Source organism: Cajanus cajan, chromosome 11, assembly GCF_000230855.2.
Source record: "Cajanus cajan strain Asha chromosome 11, NIPB_CcT2T_4, whole genome shotgun sequence".
Taxonomy (NCBI): Eukaryota; Viridiplantae; Streptophyta; class Magnoliopsida; order Fabales; family Fabaceae; genus Cajanus; species Cajanus cajan.
Window position 1 is genome coordinate 834,974 of NC_138527.1, and position 24,218 is coordinate 859,191.

The 24,218-nt window shown below is 32.5% G+C and overlaps 1 protein-coding gene across 2 annotated transcripts; it reads left to right on the forward strand.

Moving 5' to 3' along the window:
• The first annotated feature begins 437 nt into the window (after positions 1-437).
• On the forward strand, positions 438-22,258 carry LOC109818627 (ARM repeat superfamily protein). 2 transcript variants are annotated; one of them, XM_083066291.1, is made up of 17 exons: positions 438-929; positions 1,144-1,342; positions 2,083-2,388; positions 2,684-2,773; positions 6,241-6,714; positions 6,829-6,936; positions 8,858-8,988; positions 9,082-9,211; positions 11,252-11,618; positions 11,703-12,197; positions 12,316-12,497; positions 12,583-12,741; positions 13,063-13,137; positions 16,709-16,826; positions 20,677-20,828; positions 21,136-21,351; positions 21,574-22,258. In XM_083066291.1, exons 1-17 carry the CDS (start codon positions 718-720, stop codon positions 22,210-22,212), a joined length of 4,053 nt encoding a protein of 1,350 aa, XP_082922417.1. In that variant the 5' UTR covers positions 438-717; the 3' UTR covers positions 22,213-22,258. The 2 variants fall into 2 exon arrangements, with proteins under 2 accessions (XP_082922417.1, XP_082922418.1); XM_083066292.1 differs by lacking the exons at positions 438-929; positions 1,144-1,342 and having other exon boundaries at positions 2,172-2,388; positions 2,691-2,773.
• The last annotated feature ends 1,960 nt before the right edge of the window (positions 22,259-24,218 follow it).

The window sequence follows — 24,218 nt, forward strand, 5'->3', positions numbered from 1 at the left end:
ATAAACCCGTACCCGTGGTAATACTTGAATTCGTCCTGACTTTGATGGGAAATACCTAATTTGACCGGCTACGGGTAAAATTTGATAAATTAAACTGGGTACGGATACGGGTATGGGTATACATACCCGCCCCGTACCCGTACCTGTACTCGATTTAATTATATTAAAAAAATTTAATATTTTATTATGTATAATTATTTATTATAATGTGAAATATTTATAGTCGTGTAATTATTAAGAAATCTTTTGAATAAAATATGAGATAAAGAAATAATTTAATTATAATTATAATATAATAGAAAAATAATTTAAAAATATTATATATTTTTTTTGTAAGAAAAAAAAATAATTTTTTACTGGTACGAGTATGGGTACGGATATATCCAATACCCGATAGAGACATGAATGAGGATGAAATTCACATAATACGGGTGTAGGTAAGAGTACGGGGATGAGTTTGTGCAGCGGACAGGTATCATAACTCGACCCGCCCGTTGCCATCCCTTGCACTGACTTGAGGCTCCGAGAATTCAGTCACCAAGAATGCAGTAATCTCCGTTTCGCAGCGCTTAGAGCTACTCAAGTCAAGAAGAGTTACCACGTTTGCTTTCAGCGGCAAATACCCAAACACGTCGTTACAAACTCCATATATTTAATCGCGAACTTGCGTTGGGTTGTACAATCTATTCGAAACGCCCTCAGTCCTCAACGTTTGAAATGGACAACCTCAGCGAAGAAGAAGAAGAACTCGGAACTGAGCAACTCAGAAGCACCACCTTCCAACGATTAAAGTCGTTCTCCTTGCACCTTCTCGACCTTTTGCAGAACCCTCACATTGAGAATCAGAAGCACTCTTCTGTCACCGTAATCCCCCAACTCCTTCGTTTCCTTCGCAATTCTTCGCCCTCTACTTTGCAACCTTTCTTCGAGTAAGCAAACTCTTCCTATCACTACTTTACACTTTCTACAAACCCTAATGTAGAACAGTTTATAATCGATTCAAAGTTTTTAATTCTCATGTCCAATTTGATTTTAATAATAAGCAGAAAGGAAGATATAACACGTCGATTCAGCTATATTTTCCCTCCTTTTCTCATGCGAATTTTAATATTTAAACTGTAACATGTGATTTTTGTTTTCCAGCTACACTCTGTTTCCGTTGCTTCTGCTCCTCGATGGAGCGATTCAGTGCAGAACAACGCAGAAACTTGAATCTGAGGAAAAGTATACTATGCCTGATGTTCCGAAAACACCTGTTCAAGTGAGTGATGGCGTTGCTGAAGGAGTGGTTAATTGTTTGGAGGAGCTTCTGAGGAAGTGTCATTTGAGTTCTGTTGATCAGGTGTGCTGATTGATATGTATATATATGCCTTTGACATTTTCTCTGGATTCTGTGCAAATTGTGAAGTATTACTTCGGAATTTTAGTTGCTTGTTGTTTAGTAGTTGAGTAAAATAAAACCGGCATTGTTAAGTGTGCTGGATGAGTTATGAGTTGAGAACTATGCTTCTTTCATCTAGGGAATGATAATGAACCAAAGAAACATATAAAGAACAAAAAGAATCTAGGGACTTGTGGATTTGGGGAGACTGGAATGAATATGCAAAAACATAAGAATACCTGAAGCACTGTGCCATCTAAATATTTTTTTAGTGTGAAACATAGAACGAATGTAGATATATTTTGCAATATTATTTGATGCAATTATACTCAGTTAGCTTGTGTTCATTTTGCCTCCCTTTGGTTTATGCTCATGGTTTGTAATTGTTTAGCTCATCCATTATAGGTGTTCTTTAATGTAATCTAAGCTTTCTTTCCCCTTGATAATTTGGTGTCACAGTGAATTAGTTTTGGAATGGTGTTTGTTGAGGTTTTTATTTTATTTTTCTATTATGGCACATGTTTTTTCTGAGCCAAAGTGAATTATTAGTGCCTTGTTGGCATATATATGCACCATGGCTGTATTAACACATGGATGCTTTAGAGTACATATCCCTCACTAGCCTTGATCAGCAGTCTAGACAGAATTTTGTTTGCTACGAGATAAAAACAAATGTACTGAACTGTGATGTTCTTTAACAGATGGTTGTGCTGCTAAAAAAGTTAACATACGGAGCCATGTTATCACCCACTGAGGCTTCAGAGGAGTTTCGTGAAGGAATTTTATTGTGTGTCAAGGCACTATTTTTGAGTTTATATCCCTGTTCTGACGTGTCTTGCTTGTGTAAAAAAATATCTGGTTTGCCTGCACTTTCGGATGGAATTTATAATAATAGGCTTCATAAAACTTTCAAGAATGATTCGGAATCAGAAGAATGTTTACTTGCATATCTCCAGTCTCAATTTGCGTTAGCTGCTGTTGGACACTGGCTATCACTTCTTCTCAAAGTATGTTGTTGAATTTCTTGTAGAAATTCCAATTCAGTTATGTTTTTATTAATTTTTTGGGTGGGTGTGTGGTTGAGGGAGGGGGGTGACTGGTTCTTAATCACATTTTATAACAGAATAACAAAATTTTATTTAAAGTATATAGGCACATTCCATTATACCAAAAGATAACTTCTAATCAAGACAGAGATCTTTCTATTAAACGAGACCTAAACGTAATTCCCCCTTATTTCTTTTTTGTAAGTTGGTTATGACATTATATGAATTTATAATACCAATCTGGTCTTATGAAAAGACTGCAGATACAGAGGCAGCTAGGGGACAACGGGGTTCTGCAAGAATTCGAATTGAAGCATTCAAAACTCTGAGGGTGCTTGTTGCAAAGGTAATGTTATGTATATGCTTTTTGAAAAGGTTGTAACAGTTAGTAGCTGTTTACTTTGAGAAAATGTTTTTTGCTTTCATATTTTGTTTTCACAATGAAACAGGAAACAAATTGAAAACAAGATGACAAATATTGTAATTAAAAGTGAAAACAGAAAATATAAACAAGAAACGAGAAATAGATGTAAAACCTGCCTATTCATTTTTAAGGAGTTTTTGCAAAGGAAAGAGAAGTATTTATAGAGCTGAAATGGTTAATGTATGAGTAGAAAGGAAGTTAAGATATCTTCCTGAGAAAAGATAAAAAAAGGAATATAAAAATCACAAGAAGTTCATCCAGGCAATAAATTTCTCATCTCCCTGTGTGTTTGATTGAAGTTTTCTAAAAAGAAGCCATGGGAAGAGACCCAAAGGTAAAAAAACTTTTTCTTTCCTGTTACAACTATAAAGCACTCTGGAAAATTTGAGTATTCCTCTCCAACAAAATACATCAAATAACCAAACAGGATTACCTTTTATTGCGTCTTTGAAATCCTCTGTTTTCAAAAAAGAAGCCATGGGAAGAGAACCAAAGGTAAAAAAGCTTTTTCTATCCCACTACAAGAATGAAGCACTTTGGAAAATTTAAGCATTCCTCTCCAACAAAATACATCAAATAACTGGGCAAACAGGATTACCTTTTATTGCATCTTTGAAATCGTCTGAAGTCTTACTATTTTCTTGCACTGCATAAAATATAGTTTTGGATTTTGGTTTTAAAGTGGAAATTGGAAGAGCCCAAGTCTTGAATTAAAATACATGCGGTGAAAGACTTTGTCATGTGTGTGTATATATATATATATATATATATATATATATATATATATATATATAGGGAGCATATCAAGTGAGAGAGAATTTATTATGAGAGATGAGAGGGTTAAAATATAACCTTTAGATTAATTTCCTCTCACTTGATTAAATCCCAAATTTTCTCTCATTTGATTAATCTAAGGGTTATATTTTAACCATAGTAGTCAATAGCGGCCGGAGCGGCCGCTATCGCGGCGCTCCGGAGCGGAGCGGCCTCACCCCGCAACGTGGCTGCTGTCGCGTGGCGGATTTCTGTAGCGGCTGGAGCGGCCGCGTCGGAGGCGGAGCGGAGCGGCCCAAAACGCGGAATCGCGGCGCGATTTCAGACTTACCCTTCATTATGGGTAAGTCAGTCTTTTCGATGGGCTTTTTTTGCCCTAATCATCCCTTTCCCTCTCGCGATTTCAGATCATCCAAACCAAACCCCTCCTCTCGTCTCTCCCTCTCATTGTTTCTTCTTCTCTGGCGAACGCGTGCAGCTCTGACGAACTCCGGCTCCGACGCTCCTCCATCGCCGACGCGCAGCTCCGACGCGCCTCCAGGTCCGACGCAGGTCCAACGCAGCTCCGACGTGGCCGCAAGCTCCGTCTTCTATTCTCCTTCCTCCGACGCGCGTTTGTCTTCTATTCTACTTATTATGTCTTTTATGCATGCAACATATTTTTTTTAATTATTTATTAAATTATTTCAACTGATTTTTTTTTTAATTTCTGATTAAATTTAATTGAACAAATTTTATTTTTAAATTCTGATTAAATTTAATTCAACAAATTTTATTTTTAAATTCTGATTAAATTTAATTCAGCACACAAAAATGTTCAACAAATTTTTACTTACTTAGAGCTTTAACACTTTGTTTTGGAGACATTTTATATTATGTATTGTTTGAGTATTATGAACTTTTAATTATTAAAAATGTTTAATGCATGAATTTAGAGTTATTTTTTTGTTTTTTTAGCTTTTATATATATATTATTAATTATTTAATATATATAAATTAATATTTAAATAGCGGTTATCCCGCTCCGCGTCATCCCGCTATCCCAGTTTTAGGGTTGGCCGCTCCACGCCGCTATCCGGGATTGACTACTATGATTTTAACCCTCTCATCTCTCATAATAAATTTCCTCTCACTTGATATGCTCCCGTATATATATATATATATATATATATGGGAGCATATCAAGTGGGAGGGAATTTATTATGAGAGATGAGAGGGTTAAAATATAACCCTTTGATTAATTTCCTCTCACTTGATTAAACCCCAAATTTTCTCTCACTTGATTAATCTAAGGGTTATATTTTAACCCTCTCATCTCTCATAATAAATTCCCACTCACTTGATATGCTCCCATATATATATATATATATATATATAGATAGATAGAAGGGGGTTATAATAATACTGGTGTAACTTTTACTAAGTATTATACTGTTCAATATTAAATGTGAATTTTGTAAATCTAATCGTTAGATTGAATGTTCATATCTCTTAGATCATATATACAAAATTTTATATTAATTCAAGATGATTTGATACTTTATTTTTATAAAACAAAATTAACGTAATATATTCATTTCAAAATACACTAAAATATGAACACTTTGATTACCTTCAAGTTATTGTTCTATTTTAACAAAATTTAATATACACGTATAAAGTGATATGAACTTTCCATCTAACGGTTGAATTTACAAAATTCACAATTAATATAAAGTTATTGAGTGGTGTAATACTTGGTAAAAGTTACACCGGTGTAATTATAATCTCTCTCTCATATATATATATATATATATATATATAAAGAGAGAGACGGGATCCATTTACTCAAAGAGTAAGTATACATAATCTTGCTCCACTCAATAACTTGAGTTCTACATCAAATTTTAACAATCCTACTGTTAAATTAAAATTTTTTAATATATAGATCAAATCTGCAAAGTTTTAAAAAAATTGAAAGTTATTTGATACTTCATTTCGTTAATTCAAATTGACGGGCAATCATAAAAATATTTTTTACATTAATTTGAATTAACAAAACAGAGTATCAAATAATTTTCAAATTTTTTATAACTTTGCATACTTGATCTATGCCATGAAGAACTTTTAATTTAACGGTTAAATCGTTGAAAATTCAGTATAGAACATAAGTTATTGAGTAGAGTAAGTCTAAGTAGACTTACTCCACTCAACTACTCGTGATCTACATTAAATTTTGATGATTTAATCATTGAATTAAGAGTTCTTAATGAATAGGTTAACTTTATAAATTTTTACAGAATTTGAAAATCATTTGACATTTGGTTACATTAATTCAAATTAACGCATAATATACTCTTGTGAATAACCATTAATTTGAATCAATTTAACAAAGTATTATATGATTTTCAAATTTTTAAAAAATTTGCAGGCTTAATTTATACATTATAAACATTTAATATAAGGATTGAATCATTGAAATTTGATATAGAACATGAGTTATTAAGTGGATTAAGTCTACCAAGACTTATTTTTGGAGTAAGTGTATCCCTTCCCTATATATATATATATAATTGATGGATTCTTTTATCTAAATGGTATTGAATCAATTGATTGTGTTGCTTTTACTTTTGCAGGTTGGTTCTGCAGATGCATTAGCCTTCTTTTTACCTGGCATTGTTAGTCAGTTAGCTAAAGTTTTGCACAATACAAAAACAATGATAAGTGGGGCTGCTGGTAATGTGGAATCTATTGACCATGCAATCAGAGCTTTGGCAGAGTTTCTTATGATAGTCCTCCAGGATGATGCTAATGCACCTGCCCTGGATATTGAAGCATCTTCAGACTTTGATTCAAATGAGTGTAATTCTACACTTTCTCTTTTGGAGGAGCTTCGTCACTTGCAGGTTAAAAATTTTGATAAAACAAAGGCTTCTGAATATATAGATGTTGAGTCAGAAAAAATCTCTGGTTCCCAAACTCAACTCCAAGAAATAGGGAATACTGATCCTGACAGAGAGAACTTGTCATTCTATGTGAATCGAACAAAAGGTTGGATGCAGAGGACGTCAGCACATGTAAATAAGTTGTTGAGTGCAACATTTCCACATGTATGTTTAATGACGTTAATTTCTTTGTCTTTTTTTTTTTTTTTTGCTGTCTTTGGTATATTTTAATTTTGCAATGTAACACTTTATGTGATCAGTAAAATCATTGAATTTCAGATCTGTATTCACCCTTCATCAAAGGTGAGAAAAGGACTTGTTGATGCCGTAAAAGGACTCTTGTCAGAGTGCTTCTATATCCTGGGGGAAAGTAGACTGATGCTTTTGGTGAGCTCTGAACTGGTTAACTGGGAATAATGTTAGGTTTGTGCCATAACCATTGTATGCTTTACTGTGGTTGATGATATGATGTCATATAATGAAAAATTGCTAATGGTTTTGTAGCTTAGTGAAAACTAATCCCTAGCAAGCACTTAATACCGGGTTGTGTCCTTATGAGTTTCTGTACTCAGCTTTACTGTGGTTGATGATATGATGTCATATAATGAAAAATTGCTAATGGTTTTGTAGCTTAGTGAAAACTAATCCCTAGCAAGCACTTAATACTGGGTTGTATCCTTATGAGTTTCTGTACTCAGCTTTCTGTTCTACATTCCTTCCCTAGCTCTTAATGGTTTATTCAGGGAGAAGGGAATGAAGAGGAGATAGGATAGAAATAACAGTTTTTCACTATTTTTTTGAGAGGAGAATAAGAAGTATATGTTGTGGGTCTCCCACATATACATTATATTTTCCCTAATGAGGCATGAAATTGGGGGGAAAGAAGTGCATCATTAGTTATTTTGTTTTACTAATTTTAAATTTTTTTAACATAAAAAAATTCATAATTTTGTTAAGAAAAAAATAACATAGTAAAACATTTAATTTTTAACTTTTTAGTTAGTATAAAAAGTTTTTATTTAATTTATCAATTTAATTATTTATTTTCATCCTCTTATCCAAACAGGCAGATAGAAATTTCTTCACTTTTTTTCCTTATTTCAACCGATTCAAATAATAACTTTTTCTGTTCTATTTCTCTTTTATTTCTATCATTTTGTTTTTCTTTTCACTCTATTTCATTTATTATGCAAACAGTGGCTTAGGGGCAGGGACCTAATAACTGTAAACTGAAAATTTTGAATGAGATATTTTAAAATGCATTAGGAAGTTGCTGTTCTTACGGATCCTATAAGTACTAAAGTCTAGAACATTGCAAGATAATGTACCTTGTTCACACATTGTAAGATTGTTGGATAAATGCCTTAATGACCGTCATCCCTAGCCCATCTTAGTTGTAGCATATCAAAGTTGGTTGCTCAATGTTTCGGAAAGGGCTACCTATGTAGGGGCTGACCAGGGAGGCTAAGTGAAGTATTGTAGTGTGTAGCCACTGAGATGTTGGCTCTTAGGGGGTTGAGATCCCATATCAACTAAAGATAAGGCCTAAGTAATGCGTATGAACCTTGGGCAATCCTCACTATTATATAAGCTGGTTTTTGCGGGGTTGAATTAGGCTCTAAGCCTAAACTATAAGATGATATTAGAGTCTATCCTAAAAGGACCACTTGCGTTCCCACACACTAGTTCCATAGCCTTAGGTTTCCAATGTCTCGAAAAGCGGCTGAATAAACCATTATAGTGTGCACTTGTTGAGACGTCAGTTCTTACGGAGTTGAGATCTTACATTGGCTAAAGATAAGGCCTAAGTAGTGTCTATAAAACTTGTTCAATCCTCGGCATACAAGCTAGTATTGTGGAGTTGAGTTTGACCCTATGCCCAAATTCTAAGAGTCTTATTGTTTGTTTTTATTTCTCCATTAAAATGTTATGTAATTTAGAGCAAAGATTAATCATTTTAAAGTTAATGGCCTTATTTATGAAAGAATTTAATTAGATTGCAAATGCACTGACGGTGTAAATGTTTTTTTACATAGCCATCCAATCATATATGGTAAGTTTATTGGCTTTAATAATAACTACTTGATATGATTTTTGTTAGGTTCTAATTGGTTGAAAGTGTGAGAATCTTTATACTGACTGAAAATTGAACTCCTTATAAAAAATTTGTTAAAAAAATTTACTGTTATGGAGTATTTCATTTTATTTTACTTTTTTATTTTTTTAGTTAGTGTATATTTATCTTCTGTCATGTTGTCTTCTCTTGTTAATTATTTTATATGTTTTAAATCATTTGCTAATGATTCAGGAGTGCTTATGCGCCTTGGTTGTTGATGCATCTAATGATGTTTCTTCAACTGCACAAGATTTCCTTGAGTGCTTGTTCTCACAAAATTTGAAACATGTTGTCAAACGCAATGCTGCTGAGATATTTATCAGGTTCATCTTTTAATTTGTTCTCAAATTACTCATTAAGGTTGATTTTCCCTTTGGTTTTTTTCTTGATAGAAATATTTCCTCTTTCAAATTCAGGCACCTTGAAAAGCTTCCTAGAGTGGTGCTTGGCCATGAGGAGTCACTTGCTGTATTACATGCTCAGCAACTACTAACAATAATATTTTATTCCGGTCCTCGTCTATTAGTGGATCATCTTCAGTCTCCTGTATGTGCTTCTATAATAATTTCACATATTCTTGCTGTACATCTATAATAAATTTTCCTGTATGTTTTGCAATAATGATTTTATCTGTTTCCTTAGATATGCTTGTCTTGATATGGAATAATGGAAGAAACTAATTTTTTTTGGTGATCATGGAAGAAAATATTTTTGTTTGGTGATCATGGAAGAAACTAATTAATAATATTAATCATATGGGAGAAATTTGAGTATATTGTATTTTTTTTTCTTTGATAAGAAAATAATTTATTAAGATAGAAAAGGAAGATACAAAAGTAGGATAAAAAAATCCACAAGGACTAAAGTGACAGCCTAAAATAAATGGATAAAAAGAAAGCATAAATCATGAACATGCAACACAGCATGCCAATTTCTCTGGAGTTCTAAGTAGGACACCCCTCTAAAATGACCATGAGCAGAACACCATGAAGAAGCAAGCAAAACTACTTGATCCCAAATAAACTTGATAGGAGATTAATGTTAGGAGAAGATTCTTACATTTTTTTTCAACCAAATACAACAAAGAACTGCAGTTTGAGAACACCACCAAAGCTTTTCAAAGTCTCTGCTATATAGTCAATTACTCTGAAATTAGCACATTGAAACTGCTGAAGACTCTGAAGGTCATTGGAACAGACCCAGTATTCACCAAAAACACCAAACAAGTTATTCCAAGGATATGATGCTGATAGGCAAACACAGGAACAAATGAGAACAAGATTCATAAATTATTTGTACATCACACAGAAATCAGGAGATAAAATTGACCGTGTTCTAATTTGTAGTAAATAATTTGTATTAATCTTATCAAGGGTCCACAGTCTAAAGGTTTTGACCTTTGAAGGAGCATGGGATTTGCAAATACTCCTATTCCAGAGGAAAGGAATTATTAGTGGGAGCTGACATCAGAAATTGATAGGATGATTTGCAGGAAAATAAACCTGAACTGTCTAGGGTAGTAGGGATAAATCCTCTTTTCTGGATTAGGTGAGAGAGAGGTTGAATCCAACTACTCTTAGTCTGACATTCAGAAAATTCCCTATCAAAAGTGAAAATTCTCAGAAACTGTTTAGTGAGTTAAAGAATAAAACTGAATAACAGGAGCATTGTGCAATAAAGAGAGATGATAAAGGCTAGGAAAAGCTATTGAGATGTGAAGGCAATGCTTTTAGAGACCAAATTACCAAGACCCAAACCTCCTCCATTTTGGGTCTATAGCAAACTTCCCAACTAGTTAAGGTGTACGTCCAAAATATTCTTGAATTTAAATATAACACCAATTGCATCTCAATGACATGGCATCTATATTATATGGAAAAAATATGATTGTTATTGCTAGAATATCAAGAAAATATGGTTGTAATTTTTAGAAAATTTAGGCTTATTTTACCTCTTAGAAGTGGTTTCCTAATTTCATTATACTTCATTATTTGCTTCCATGTTTAATTTGGATTAGAGGTCTTTAATCCTGAATGCTGTCACATTTTTAGTTTATTTTTCTTAGTGTGTTCAATTATAACAAGCTTAAAGCTTAGTAAGCTTTAGCTTGAGGTTGAGGGTTAGAATGAATTTCTATAAAATATCTAATATTCTTATTTTGTATTGGAAGTTGGAATGTTTTAGATGTAGTTTTAGGAGTCCATATTTCATTATATTTCAAGATTCTTTTGTCTTTATTAATTAGGATTGGGAGTAATGCTCCCTGTGTACCTATTTAATCTGAAAAATTAGAGACTATAGTACGACTAGTAAAAGCCTGGCCCAATATCATTCAATACATACCAAGATGATATGCCTTTAATACTCCGTATTCAATCTAGAACTGATATGTTAATCATAAAAGGTCCTTATTAATCCTGCTTCCCTACTCCCTACATTCTATGCGATGAAATATGGCTTCTCACACTCTTGTAGTAAAACATGGGTCACATCTCTTTTGTGTACATATTTTATGCATTAAGCATTAAGAGAACCTTTTCAGATTTACTTCCACAGACTTCCGTTCTGATGCTTGAAAATTATTAGGTTGAAGCTGCTAGATTCCTGGATTTGTTTGCTTCATGTCTAAGCCATAATTCAGTGTTTTCTGGTTCGCTTGAAAAAATCACTTCAACAGATCGAGCATCAACCCTGGGATATCTTCCCTCCATAGCTGAGTTGAAATCTGGAGCTAATTTCTTGAATCATGGCTTCCCTCTTATAAATTATAGTTTATGTGATGTTCCTAAGCACAGGCTTATTGAGGAAAAAAGTATAGAAGAACCTGTAAAAACTGCTCAAAATAACTATGAGGTTCCTCGCATGCCCCCTTGGTTTAATTATGTTGGTAGTCATAAGTTATACCAGCCTCTTGCAAGGATTCTTCGATTTGTGGGTTTATCTTTAGTGGCAGGTGATTTCCAATTCAATTTTCTTTTTTCAATAGCTCTCAGAGTGTTTGTCTTTATCCTGAAATCGTTACCTTTGTCATTGCTAGATCATATAAGTGAAGGGCTTCTGTCGCATGTGATTGAGACCCTTCTTGGTTACTTCCGTAAATTGGTTTCCGAGCTTCGTTTAAAAGAATACAATAAAGAAAGCTGGCAGTCTTGGTATGACAGGAATGGTTCTGGACAGTTATTGCGGCAAGCTAGCACAGCTGCATGCATGCTAAATGAAATGATATTTGGTCTATCAGATCAAGCAACTAATGATTTTGCTGGAATATTTCATAGTTCTAGTGTAAGCAGAGGAGTTCGGGTTGAGTCTAACAAACATGATTGTGCATTTCAACCATCTTTCTGGAAGATGCCCAATGATAAAGGTGTAAAGAGTTATTTAGTTGAGTGCATTGGTGGGATCTTACACGAGTATTTATCTGCTGAGGTTTGGAATGTTCCAATTGATCGCAGAATTGCTGACTTGCAGCTTATTGCTGCAGTTGAAGAAGATATTAGTCTATACTTTTTCCAAGATGCTGCAATGCTACGTGAGGAAAGATACTGTTTTCATAAGTTGACATGGCTGTTTGTTCATTGTAATTTTGTTTCTTTCTCAATTTATCTCTAAAGTTTGACATGACATCAACAATGGCTTCCTTATTGTAAAACAGGTTATTATTGATGGAGTAGGAATCTTTAATCTATGCCTTGGAAGAGATTTTGTTTCAAGTGGATTTCTTCATTCTTCACTTTATTTATTGCTGGAGAATCTTAGTTCTTCAAATTACCGAGTTAGAAAAGCAGCAGATTCTGTCTTGCATATACTTTCCACTACATCTGGCTGCCCAACAGTTAGTTTGTTGGTCATTAGCTTCATTTATTTATTTATTTATTTTTCCATGAGTATTAACTGTTATCATATGTGCATTAATGTAGGTTGGACAGTTAGTTTTGGAAAATGCAGACTATGTGATTGATTCAATATGTCGGCAATTACGTCATTTGGACCTTAATCATCATGTGCCAAATGTGCTAGCATCCATGCTCTCCTACATTGGAGTGGCTCACAAGATATTGCCTCTACTTGAGGAACCGGTATGACCATATCCTTTTATTGCCATTTTAGGGTAACTTTCTCATTTTTAGGCTATATTGTAATAATTCGTCTTTTGATGGGCTTTAGTAGTTTGGGATATATGTTCCTAATGTGTTTTTCAAAAACCATAGAAGGGTTGATTTTCTTAATAATGCTCAATTTGTATGGGTATTGTCCGTTTAATAGTTGCATTCATTTGGTCATTTTCTAAACTTTATTGCCTTGGATTACATTGTGTATATACAAAGCAAATAATTACCTTCCAAAATGCTTACACTTTATTGGTTAAAGTCTTATGGTCTAACGATGCAATTGAACAGATGCGATCTGTGTCAGCGGAACTTGAAATACTGGGTAGACATCAACATCCTGATCTAACAGTTCCATTCTTAAAGGTCTGTCACAAGCTACCCCCTCCTTACTTTCTTTCTGTGTGTGTGCAGTGTGCACACATTTTATCTGCTCAATCTAAAATTGTGATTCCACTGCCTTATTGAGTGGATTTTATTTAGAAAGTATGCTGTAGTTATGAGGATTGGTAGGTAAATTCAAGCAACCATATTCAAAGGGATTAAGTAAGAACATAGTAAATAAACAAGCTCATTATCTGACATGGAGATCCACCTGAAAGAAAACCATGGGTAGAGCCCCAAAAAGTGATTAAAAAGTGATATCGTGCTATCTCAGGTTTTTCTAAATACTACCATCATATGATCCTGTTAGGGTTTAAAAGAGGGAGGATAATGGTTGCCTAACTATTTAATATTATTTAAATACTCCAAGTTCTATATCCTAGTTGTAGCCAATGCATCTATTTCCAAAAGTGAAGAAATATAAGAAAATATCATATTGAATCTTATCATTCTAGTTCAAGTCCTTATTCTTGAAAATATGATAATTTTTAAATGTGCATCTGCACGCAACCAGGTTGTCATAGTTGATCTGGTTCCAACAGGAAAGAGGAACTCCAAATTTTAAGGAGCTATGCAGCAGAGTAGTGACGGGACAGGCCACAGCCGTCCATATAACTTGTTAAATGAAATTATGGTGTTTTATGTATTTTGGGAGACAGGGACAAAAGAATAAAACACAAATCGAAATTAAATGAGATGTATTACATGTATTAACATGTTTGTTGTGTTCATTAAATATAGAGCACTAACCCTTGTTTATACTAGTCATAATCTAGTTAATTAGGGAAACAATCAAACAAATTATGATAAGATAAAAAAAGAATGGTAACCATCAACTAACCAATCCTAGGAGATAATGAGGAAATAGGGAAACTAATCCTAAAGAATAATCTAAAGATATTATAAGACATGATTAAATATTTTGACACTTGCTTTCTCATATTGTATCACTTCTTTTCAGCTGCCATATTTAATCAAATTAATAATTTTCCTCTTTAATTAGTTTCCCATTCAAAAAAAAAAAAAGCTGTTGTCTTTCATCATTTCTGAAATTTTCTTCAATCAACATTAAGCTTAATGCAATATCTTCTCAGAAATGAAACAATCTATCAATTAAATTGTTTGAAAATTTTCAAAATTGAAGGTTTCAAATGCCTATGTTTTTATATTTAATTTATTCATTTTATGACTAGTAATTTACTTGTCAATCCTGGATAACGACATATAGTAGTAGTCAGCCCCAGAAATGCTATAGCAGGATGGGCTGCTATAGAGAAATGATAGTATTAGATACAAAAGCTTGAATGTAAAAATAATCAAAAGTTTAGACATGCCCAAAATTAAGGATATTCATATTTCATAATTGGTAATCAAAATACACCAGTCATTTTCTGTTTTCACAACAATGCATTTGAAATTTGGAAAACTTAGTATCTTCAACATTCAATAAAAGCAATTCCCTAGTCAGAATCAGTATCATCATGATTTGGGGTGTTCGTAAATAACCTAACTATAACCATTTAATAACCATTTATGAATGTGGTTATTATGTTCAATCATAGCTGATTTTACACAACCAATTTTGATTTGATAAAGCCTGTTAAAATTTTTAATTAACTGGTTATATTTTCAAAACCAGTTATAACTAAATTTGGTTATATAACCGGTTATATTTAAAACCGATTTTTGAAATTTTAAAAAAAAATTAAAAAAGTAATTTTTTATTTAATACACTTTTACAACTATTTTTTTATATTTTAATAATCCTCTATGTATAATTAAAATAATTATCTTGAACAAGAATTTTTTGGGAACTATTATTCAATGATCAAACTCTATTTTATTTTGGATGAGCAGGCTCCGTAAGATCCACTAAAATAAGTGATGTGGTATAATCTGAATTATATCTTATGTATTTCACTAAACTTACATAGTATGAAATTGCATTCATTTCTTATGCATTTCTTCGATTTTTTATATTATCGGAGTTAAAAAAAGTGGATCTAAAGAAGAACACAGGTTAGATTATATTAGTAACAAGTAAATCCTTTGTACATAAAATGTCCCAAGATTTTTTTAATAAGAGTGTTTTTAGCTATTTTCCTTCAACAAGAACATTTTTGGGGATTTTTTTTTAAATATAATGTTTTTTAATCTGTCACTTTTTATTTTTATTTCAAAATTAAATTTCAATATTTTAAAAAATAAATTCTCAATGATTAATAATAACTCTATCATAATATAGAATATTTATTTATTATTATTTCAATTATGAAATGATTTTTATACGGAAAAGTATCTATTTATTATAAATTTTAGAACCATGGCTAGTGGCTTCAGGAATCAGAATGTCGCACAGAAACAGAGAAGGGTGTGCTTCGGAGTTATGAATAGAGAGGACGGGTGTTAGGATAGGGTGTCACTGGAAATTCTACAGGAGAATGGTGTCTGGAGTGTGCAGAACAGAGAGAAGGTGGTGTGGGTGTGTTGCTCTGAGATATTGGGAAAAACCAAGTCCTTCAACTAGTGATAGGCCAGAGATAGAGTATACAAGTAGAGGGTAACTCTCTTCATACAAGACGGTTTTGTAGGATTAAGTTAAGATCAAATTCACATTTTAAGATGATATCAGAGTTATCTTAAATCTATTAGAAAGAACCACCCATTATTGATCTATGCACCAAGCCCAATACTATTTGATATGAGGTTGTGTTAAGAAAAATTCAAGTCCGACATCGACTAAAACTAAGGTCAAAATAAAGTATATAAGTGAAGGACAATCCTCGCTTTATAAGTTGGTTAAGTTGTGAAAATGAGAGGAAACCTCAACCCCTCGGAAAAAATAATTTGATGGGATTTCAAGGGTAAAAATTAGATTACTTGAATAAAAATGATCATAGGAATATTCTTTGATGGAGTGAGATTACTTGACAATCAAAATTGGGATTCTTGTTTCCCGTAGAATTTAGGTAAACATGAGCTGTTGATTATGGATTTTTATGTGTACGGATTTTTGATTTTTGATTCAGATTATTGGTGTTTTGTTTTTGTTGAAATTATAGGAGTATAGCCGTATAGGTAAAAAAAAGGAATAGAGAAGATGGCAGTGAGCCAGTGACTAATAGTACAATAATATACTGAAAATGTTTGACAAATGTTAATGTGATATCTTAACCTAAACTCCTGGTTATACTATTATGTCAATTACTAGTCTTACTAAGCACGGGTTAAATAAGCCAAGCCCACCACAAACACTAGGACAAATAACCCCAATATTCTGACGGTTTTTAATCAAGCCATCTCTTAATATACTTCTTTCATCTTGTAATAGAAAATCCTCTTATGCTATCCTTGAAGCCACATTTGGGACAGCTCTTTCTAAATATTTACAACTTGACATATTTACCATTTTTTTTTATATTATTTACAGGCAGTTATGGGTATTCTTTTTGCAATTCATTTCCTATTTCATGCATCTTAGAAGGGCTTTAGGTCTCAAAAAATATACTTAATTCTAATATCAGTTAGTGCTGTGTAAATTGGTTGATTGCAGGCAGTAGCAGAAATTGTGAAGGCATCAAAACATGAAGCTTTCCTGTTGCCCCAGCAGGCTGAGTCGTTTACCAGAGATGTCAGGTCTATAATCTCCAATTCGGAAGAAACAACACAAGGTTTTGAATTGCAGTCCACCTCTTAGAGTTTTGTTTTTTTTAGTTCTCCTGGAAACTTGAATCTTGCATCATTGACTTTTCTTCAATTTGTAGCATTCTCTAGCAGAGTTCACCTTTCAGTTACACTTGTTTATTAGCTTCCTTCTCCCACGGTGACTTCTTAAACCTATTTAGCTTTTTGGGTGCGTGAGTACACCATGCAGCTTATTCATGACCCTGCAATGATATGCTTTCTCATAATTTGGTCTTTAGGACCGAACTTAACTCCACAAACCTGACTTGTAAGGTTAGAATTACCCAAGTTTATAAGCTTTACTTAAGCCATATCTCTAGTCAAAGTGGGACTAAACCACCACCTTGGAGGCTACAATTAAGCCAGTCCCCTAAAGTCTGCAGTTAAGGTGGGCTAGGGGTGACCGAGTTTAGGTGGCTTTCCAACACTCCCCCTCCATCCCAGGACTATTGGCCTGGAGCGTGGCAAATGCAGGTGACCCATCAATGAATCTAGGATATGTTATGATATTATCTTAGAATTTGGTCTTAGGATTCAATTCAATCCCACAAAATCGGTTTGTAAGGTAAGGAGCACCCAAACTTAACAAGCTTTACTTAAACCATATCTCTGGCCAATGCATGATTAAAACACCACCCTTGAAGCTGTATTAAGGTAACCTCCAAAGAGGCTGCAACTAAGGTGGGCTAGTGGTGAGTGGTGACCACAATTAAGGCAACTTTCTGACATTCTTCCTACTTCAAAATTTGACTGATGATAAGCTTGATTTTAAGATAAATTCAGTGGAGATATTCCTTAGGCTGTATCTGGCCATCTACTTCGTTGTTGAATTTAGATATTAAAAAAATTATCTCTTGACAATAAGAGGTCTTGAAGTGGATTATAGATTTTGGAAGTTCCACCACAAAAAATTGAAGTGGATGCAGCTGTTGTAGAATCAGCAAAGCTTCTTTCATAAGATCTACACCATGGGTTCCACACAAGGCCTACAAACATTTGTAATGTTATTAATGCAAAATTTGTAAGAGAAAAATTCAAATATTATGTCAATGAAACAAGTGTTCCATCTTCCCTTGATTCTAATTCCTAGTTACTGCCTTAAATGATTGTATACCAGCTACCACCTTGACAATTCAAATATTATGTCAATGAAACAAATGTTCAATGTTCCATTTATTCTAATTCCTAGTTACTGCCTTAAATGATTGTACATCAGCTAGCACCTCGATGTTCATTCCAGCTGCTCTACATGACATTTTATCTGACATTCGCACAACTAACACTAGCATCTTTGGTCTCCAACCATTCTCATCCATCTTTACTGTCATTCGTCCTACTAATCTTTTTACACTGCCTTGATCAAAGTAACGTAAGCTGTTGAGAGTTAAGTATCCCTTCACTGACTAGTGGTAACTTCAAAGTCATTCTTTAAATTGAATTCTTGATCAATTGATGACAAGAGATATCCCGTACGTAGAACTAGTGATCAAAACATGGACTTTCAAGAAGTCCAACCAAAACCTATTTTGCTCAAATTAATCGATGGCTGATGAAAAAATCATGTCAGCCAGTTACTAACTACTACTGAACATGAATAAAATGCTCAAATAACTCACTATGGGAAAGCAACAATCTATGCCCCTATAAGCCTATAGATGGACATAACTCGATACCCAACTACAATATTTTATTTTTAAGATTATGAAAATTCCCTCCAAAAAGAGAGGCAGAGAGAAAGAAGAAAAAACTATTTGTCCTTGCATATATCGAGAGTATCCAGATTTTCTAGAACTAGTATTTTATCTTGTGCAATGCACAAAATACATTTTTATTTTATATAACCAAAATTTACAATAAATAAATATTTTTGAATATATAAATTATATTATAATTAAAGTTTGTAATAAATGAATAATTTTAACACATACAAGATTATTTTTAACTATTAATTGTATTTTAAAAAAATGATAGATTAAAAGAGATAATATGCTAAGAAAAATTCTTAAAAAACGCTTTCATTGAGAAAATAGTTAAAAACACTCATTGAAGAATGGTCTCCAAGAAACTCTTGTTCAAAAAAATTATTCTAATTTATATATGTAAGAAGAGGATTTCTTGCTTCATGTATAAACTTAAAAAGAAAATTGCATAAAATTTCTAATCCATGAATGATTAATTAAGGACTTAAGGTTTGCATTAGTCTTCAAGAGAACTATTTTGTAGTACTAGTTCCATTTAAATAGCTAGAAAATGGCTGATAAAGGTTTACATTAGTCTTCAAGAGAGCACATTTGATCCATTATGGAGCAATTAATTGTCAGAACAGTTTTATGTTACTATATTAGGATCCATAAATTTTTACTTATCACAACATGTTGAGATTTTTAAAATCAATGAAATTAACAATAAAATTGACTCTTAGCCATTAAGAATTATCAACAACTATCTTCTAATTCTTAAGACTTATGTAAATAATAGTATAATGTTAATGTGTGTTAAAGAACATTGGGATAACTACACCACCAAAGCTAGCTATTGTAGTTGGAGAGCCCAAAGTCTTTTAAACCCCACACTAAAATCCCATACTTCCAATGTGAGACTCAAGTTTCATAGTGAGCCAACCCAGCTCACTCAGGTTGATCCACCATGGGCTGGCCAGAAAGTGAGCCAACCCAACCTGTCTTACTTTTGGCAAGCTTGAAAATAGTCGATCTAGTTCAACTGCTCAACCCATCAGGGGTTGGTGGGTTATAAGGGTTGACTCACCTAAAATATGAGTCAAGATTTGTTGATATCATGGTGTTGTATTTGATGATATTACTAATTAGATCAAGTATATTAAATTGCATATAATTCTAAAATTATTTGATAGTTCATCATATCACTTTATTTTAATGTATAAAATGATATTTAAAACACATGTAAATATCTATTATCAAATACATATCTAGAAGAGTCCAAATCATTTGAAATTTGATATGCATGATCATGAGTGTAATATCATCAAACACAACAATTGGGTTGGTTAAATTTACAATCTATAAAAAAATTTTGAGTGTGTCATTTCACTAATTTGATTGAATAGTATCAATGGATCCTAACCCAACTCAAACTACAATACACACAGTTGAACCAATTTTTTTCCAATGATTTAAGGCGTTAATGATTTGACCTACAATACACACAGTTGAACCAATTTTTTTCCAACCCAACCCAACTCGAACTTCTTGTGATCCAGGTTGGCTCACTAGCCAAAACCATATTGACAACTATATCCCATGCTTTGCAAGAGTGCTAGAAAGTAGAAACACATTCTTTAACACTCTTCTTCACACACTTTTATTGGTTAGAATTTATTGAAAGTCAAAATCTGGTGAGAGTCATTAAATAGGGTGAGACCCACCAAATTTTGCATTTTTAAATAAATTTCAACCAATGAGAAAGGGTATGTTTAAAATAGTGTGATAGAGTAGAACCACGTACATCCAATGTGGGACTCGATCCTCAGGTTCCATACCTTGCAATTGGATCCTAACAAATGAAAATAATTAGTAAGAAATTAGACAACTCTTACCTTGATTCTACATAGTATATCAATCATTTATATGTTCATGTTATTAGGATCTTGCTGGCTGTGTGCTAGGTCTCCTAAGAGTTTACTAGGTTCACACCCGTAATTGTATTACTAATACTGTTATTTTTTCCTCGAGTGTGTTGTTATACAACAGTATAGTACGACTTATATCAGTGCTTTTGCATTAAACAGATTATGTCATACCTGTTCTTGTGGTAATGATGATTTGTCAATTCTTACTAAGTGAAATGTTTTGCTTGTAGACCAGTGGGAGGACATTTTATTCATGTTAAATGATTCTAGAAGATATAGACGAACAGTTGGTTCTATTGCTGGTTCATGTATTACTGCTGCAATTCCACTTCTAGCATCATTCAAGCAAGAGATATGTTTGGCTGCCCTGGATATAATTGAGGTATCTTTTGGTTCAAATGCTTTTACTCCAAAACATTTTAGCCATTGATGTAAATATGAGAAGAATATATTCTTTATCAGTATGGATTTCTTCAGACATTCTGAATAAACAGTGTAAATTTGAAAATAAACAGAGAAATAAGATAACCATTGTGATTTTAGGTATCAAGCTGCTGAAAATAGATAATGATATCTATTGTGTGAAATAAATTTAATTTCTCTGCCAGTTTGAGTATGAATCTAAATCATCTTTCACATTAGATTTATTTTGTATTTCTCATTGTTTTTTGGATTATTTCTGGTTTTAGAGTGGCACGTTGGCATTGGCAAAAGTAGAATCAGCTTATAAACATGAAAGAGAAATTAAGGAAGCAACAGAAGAAGTGCTGCAATCACTATCATTGTATCAGCTGAAGGATACTTTGGATGTTAATGAAGAAGGGGCTGATGAGAACAGGCTGCTTCCGGCAATGAATAAAATATGGCCATTCCTGGTTACTTGTATTCAGAACAGGAACCCAGTGGTGAGCAATACCTCTTTAGTGGTCATTTCTTGCTTTAAGATTGGATTTTCAATGATATTTTCCATAGTTGGATATAAATAATAACTTAAACTCGCTCACTTTGGTGATTGTAGGAATTCCCTTGTGGAATTTCCTTCATCACCTTAAGTCAACTTAATGTTGTGTTTTGACTTATGGTTGATTGTTTAAGAGATACTTTATGAATCTAACTCGTGATGGCAGGCTATCCGGAGATGTTTGAATGTGATCAGCAATGTAGTGCCAGTTTGTGGAGGAGATTTCTTCACACGTCGTTTCCACACTGATGGAACACACTTTTGGAAACTTCTGACCACGTCCCCATTTCATAAAATGTCATATTTCAAAGATGAGAAGGCCCCTTTACAACTACCTTACAGACGCAGTCCCGTGAGTTCAGAGGATTCATTGGCAGAGACGTCCTATCTTAAGGTTCAGATTGCAGTGCTAAACATGATTGCTGATTTATGCCGTAATAAGAGCAGTGCCTCTGCATTAGAACTTGTTCTGAAGAAGGTAAGTGGTCTGGTTGTGGGGATAGCTTGTAGCAGTGTTGTTGGACTTCGAGATGCTTCTCTGAATGCCCTCCATGGACTTGCATCTATTGATCCTGATCTTGTGTGGCTTCTCTTAGCTGATATATACTACACTAAGAAGATAGAAACTTCGCCTCCACCTACACCAGAGTTACCAGAAATCTCTGAAATTCTCCCTCCTCCCATATCACCCAAAGAACATCTATATGTGCAGTATGGAGGACAGAGTTATGGTTTTGACATAGATTTGGCTTCTTTGGATATTGTTTTCACAAAAATTGACTCTCAATATCAGATGTATAGCTAATATCTGAATTAGCTTATATAAAATTATTTGTAGCTTTTCTATCCCATTTACACATCAACCTCTGATCTGCCCCCACCCAACTCCGCACACAAACCCTTCTCCCTCTTACCATCTCACGCTGACGAGTCATTGCGACCATTCATTTGATTACTGAGACAGGTAAAGGATTGGATCATGTACAGAACATCTGGTTCACCTTTAACTATGTTGGTTTAGGGTTGATTTTAAACGATTTCTTTCAACAAAAATGGAATAAAATTGGGTAAGTTTTGCTAGAAAAGAATTAGGCTGATTGACCATTGTAGGACAGTTTGAGAAACTAATTACCTAAATGGGGTTGTTTCAAAACTATTTAAGCCTTTGGGGTACTTTACAATAGTGTCGCTATGGGGCCATAGCGACACCAGTGTCACATGTCCTTTTTTTAATTTTTAGAAGTCATGAACGCCATATTGTTAAAGTCGCTACAGCCAGTAGCACCTTCAACAAAGTCGTTATAAGCTATAACGACACAGGCTTCAAAGAAGTCGTTGTAGGCTACAGCTCAACCAATTAAATATTTTTTTTAAAAATAATTTACTTAAAATTTTCGTATATAAATTTTTTGAACAAATGTAATTAATTATAAATTTTTTGTATAGTGTATAAATATAATTTAAAAAACAATAAATATTTTTAGCAAAACAAATTATTTATATAAATAGAAATAGCATTAAGTTAAAACATTTTAAAAAATATAAAATATAAATAAATAAATAAACTTAAGTTAAAAAAAAATATTAAAATAACGCAAAAGAAAAATCATAAAATTGTAAAAAAAGATAATTTGCAAGAAAAAAATTGTAAAATAAAAATGGATTAAAATAAATTAGAAAAAAATTAAAAAAAAAAGCTATGCCGCTATGGCCTATAGCGCCACAAGGTCGCTACAGGCTATAGTGACTCTGGTATTCTAATTTTTTTTAAAAAAAGAAAACTAAATAATTATAATATACATGTAATTACATTGGAATTTTATAAAAATTAAAATTTCACAAAAGTAAAAAAATAAAATTTGATAAAAATAGAAAGGGAATAAAAAAATAAGTAAATAATTAAAAAAAAAAAGAGGTCACTATAGACCATAACGTCACTTATTTTAATATTTGAATACATAAAAAAAATAAACTGAAAGAAATAATTTAAATATATAAAATAAAATATATAAATAAATAAATTACAAAAAAAATAAATATATAAAACAGAATTATAAATTTAAATTTATATTAAATTCATAATATAAAATAAAATTATAAATTAAGAAATTAAGTAAATAATTAGAAAAAAAAAATGAAAAAAATAAGGTTGCTATAGCCTATAGCGACATTGTGTCGCTATAGGTTATAACGTCACTTATTTAAATATTTAAATACATAAAAAGAAAAAAATAATCAAGAAAGTAAAAAATAAGAACAGGTAAACTATTTGTTTCCGATTTCACTTAATGAGTAGCTACTAGCTAGTGAGTATGAATATCATTTTCCACTCTGCAATTCACATTTGTCAATTCGATTCGCATTCAACAATTTTTCAATAAAAGAGTCAGAATTCAACAAAAAAGGTGTGCTGCCCGTAGCGACACCTATTTTTCCTTTTTTTATATTTTATTTTAATTACTTATTTTTTTCCAGTTTTTTTTTTTAAATTAACATATAAAAAAATTAATAGACTTAAACAAAAACTTTATTTAAACTACACAATTAATTATTTTTAATTAAATTTATAAAAAAATTACTAAAAATATAAATTTAATTATATTAAACAAAATACTGAAAATATAAATTTAATTAAATTTTTTTATTTCTATAGTTATTTAATTAAAAATATAAAAAAGAATTTTTTAAAATAAAATTTAAATATTTACAAAATAAATAATATACAAAAATGGTGTCGCTGCCCATAAACACTTATTTTTCCTTTTTTTTTCTTTTTTATTTTAATTACTTATTTTTTGCCCAATTTTTTTT

Excerpts from the sequence above, each read along its gene's own strand:
- LOC109818627 (XM_083066291.1), top strand. The coding sequence starts at position 718 with ATGGACAACCTCAGCGAAGAAGAAGAAGAACTCGGAACTGAGCAACTC. Across the intron at positions 6,715-6,828 it reads TGAGTGCAACATTTCCACAT|ATCTGTATTCACCCTTCATC; the intron begins GTATGTTTAATG and ends ATTGAATTTCAG. Across the intron at positions 6,937-8,857 it reads AAAGTAGACTGATGCTTTTG|GAGTGCTTATGCGCCTTGGT; the intron begins GTGAGCTCTGAA and ends CTAATGATTCAG.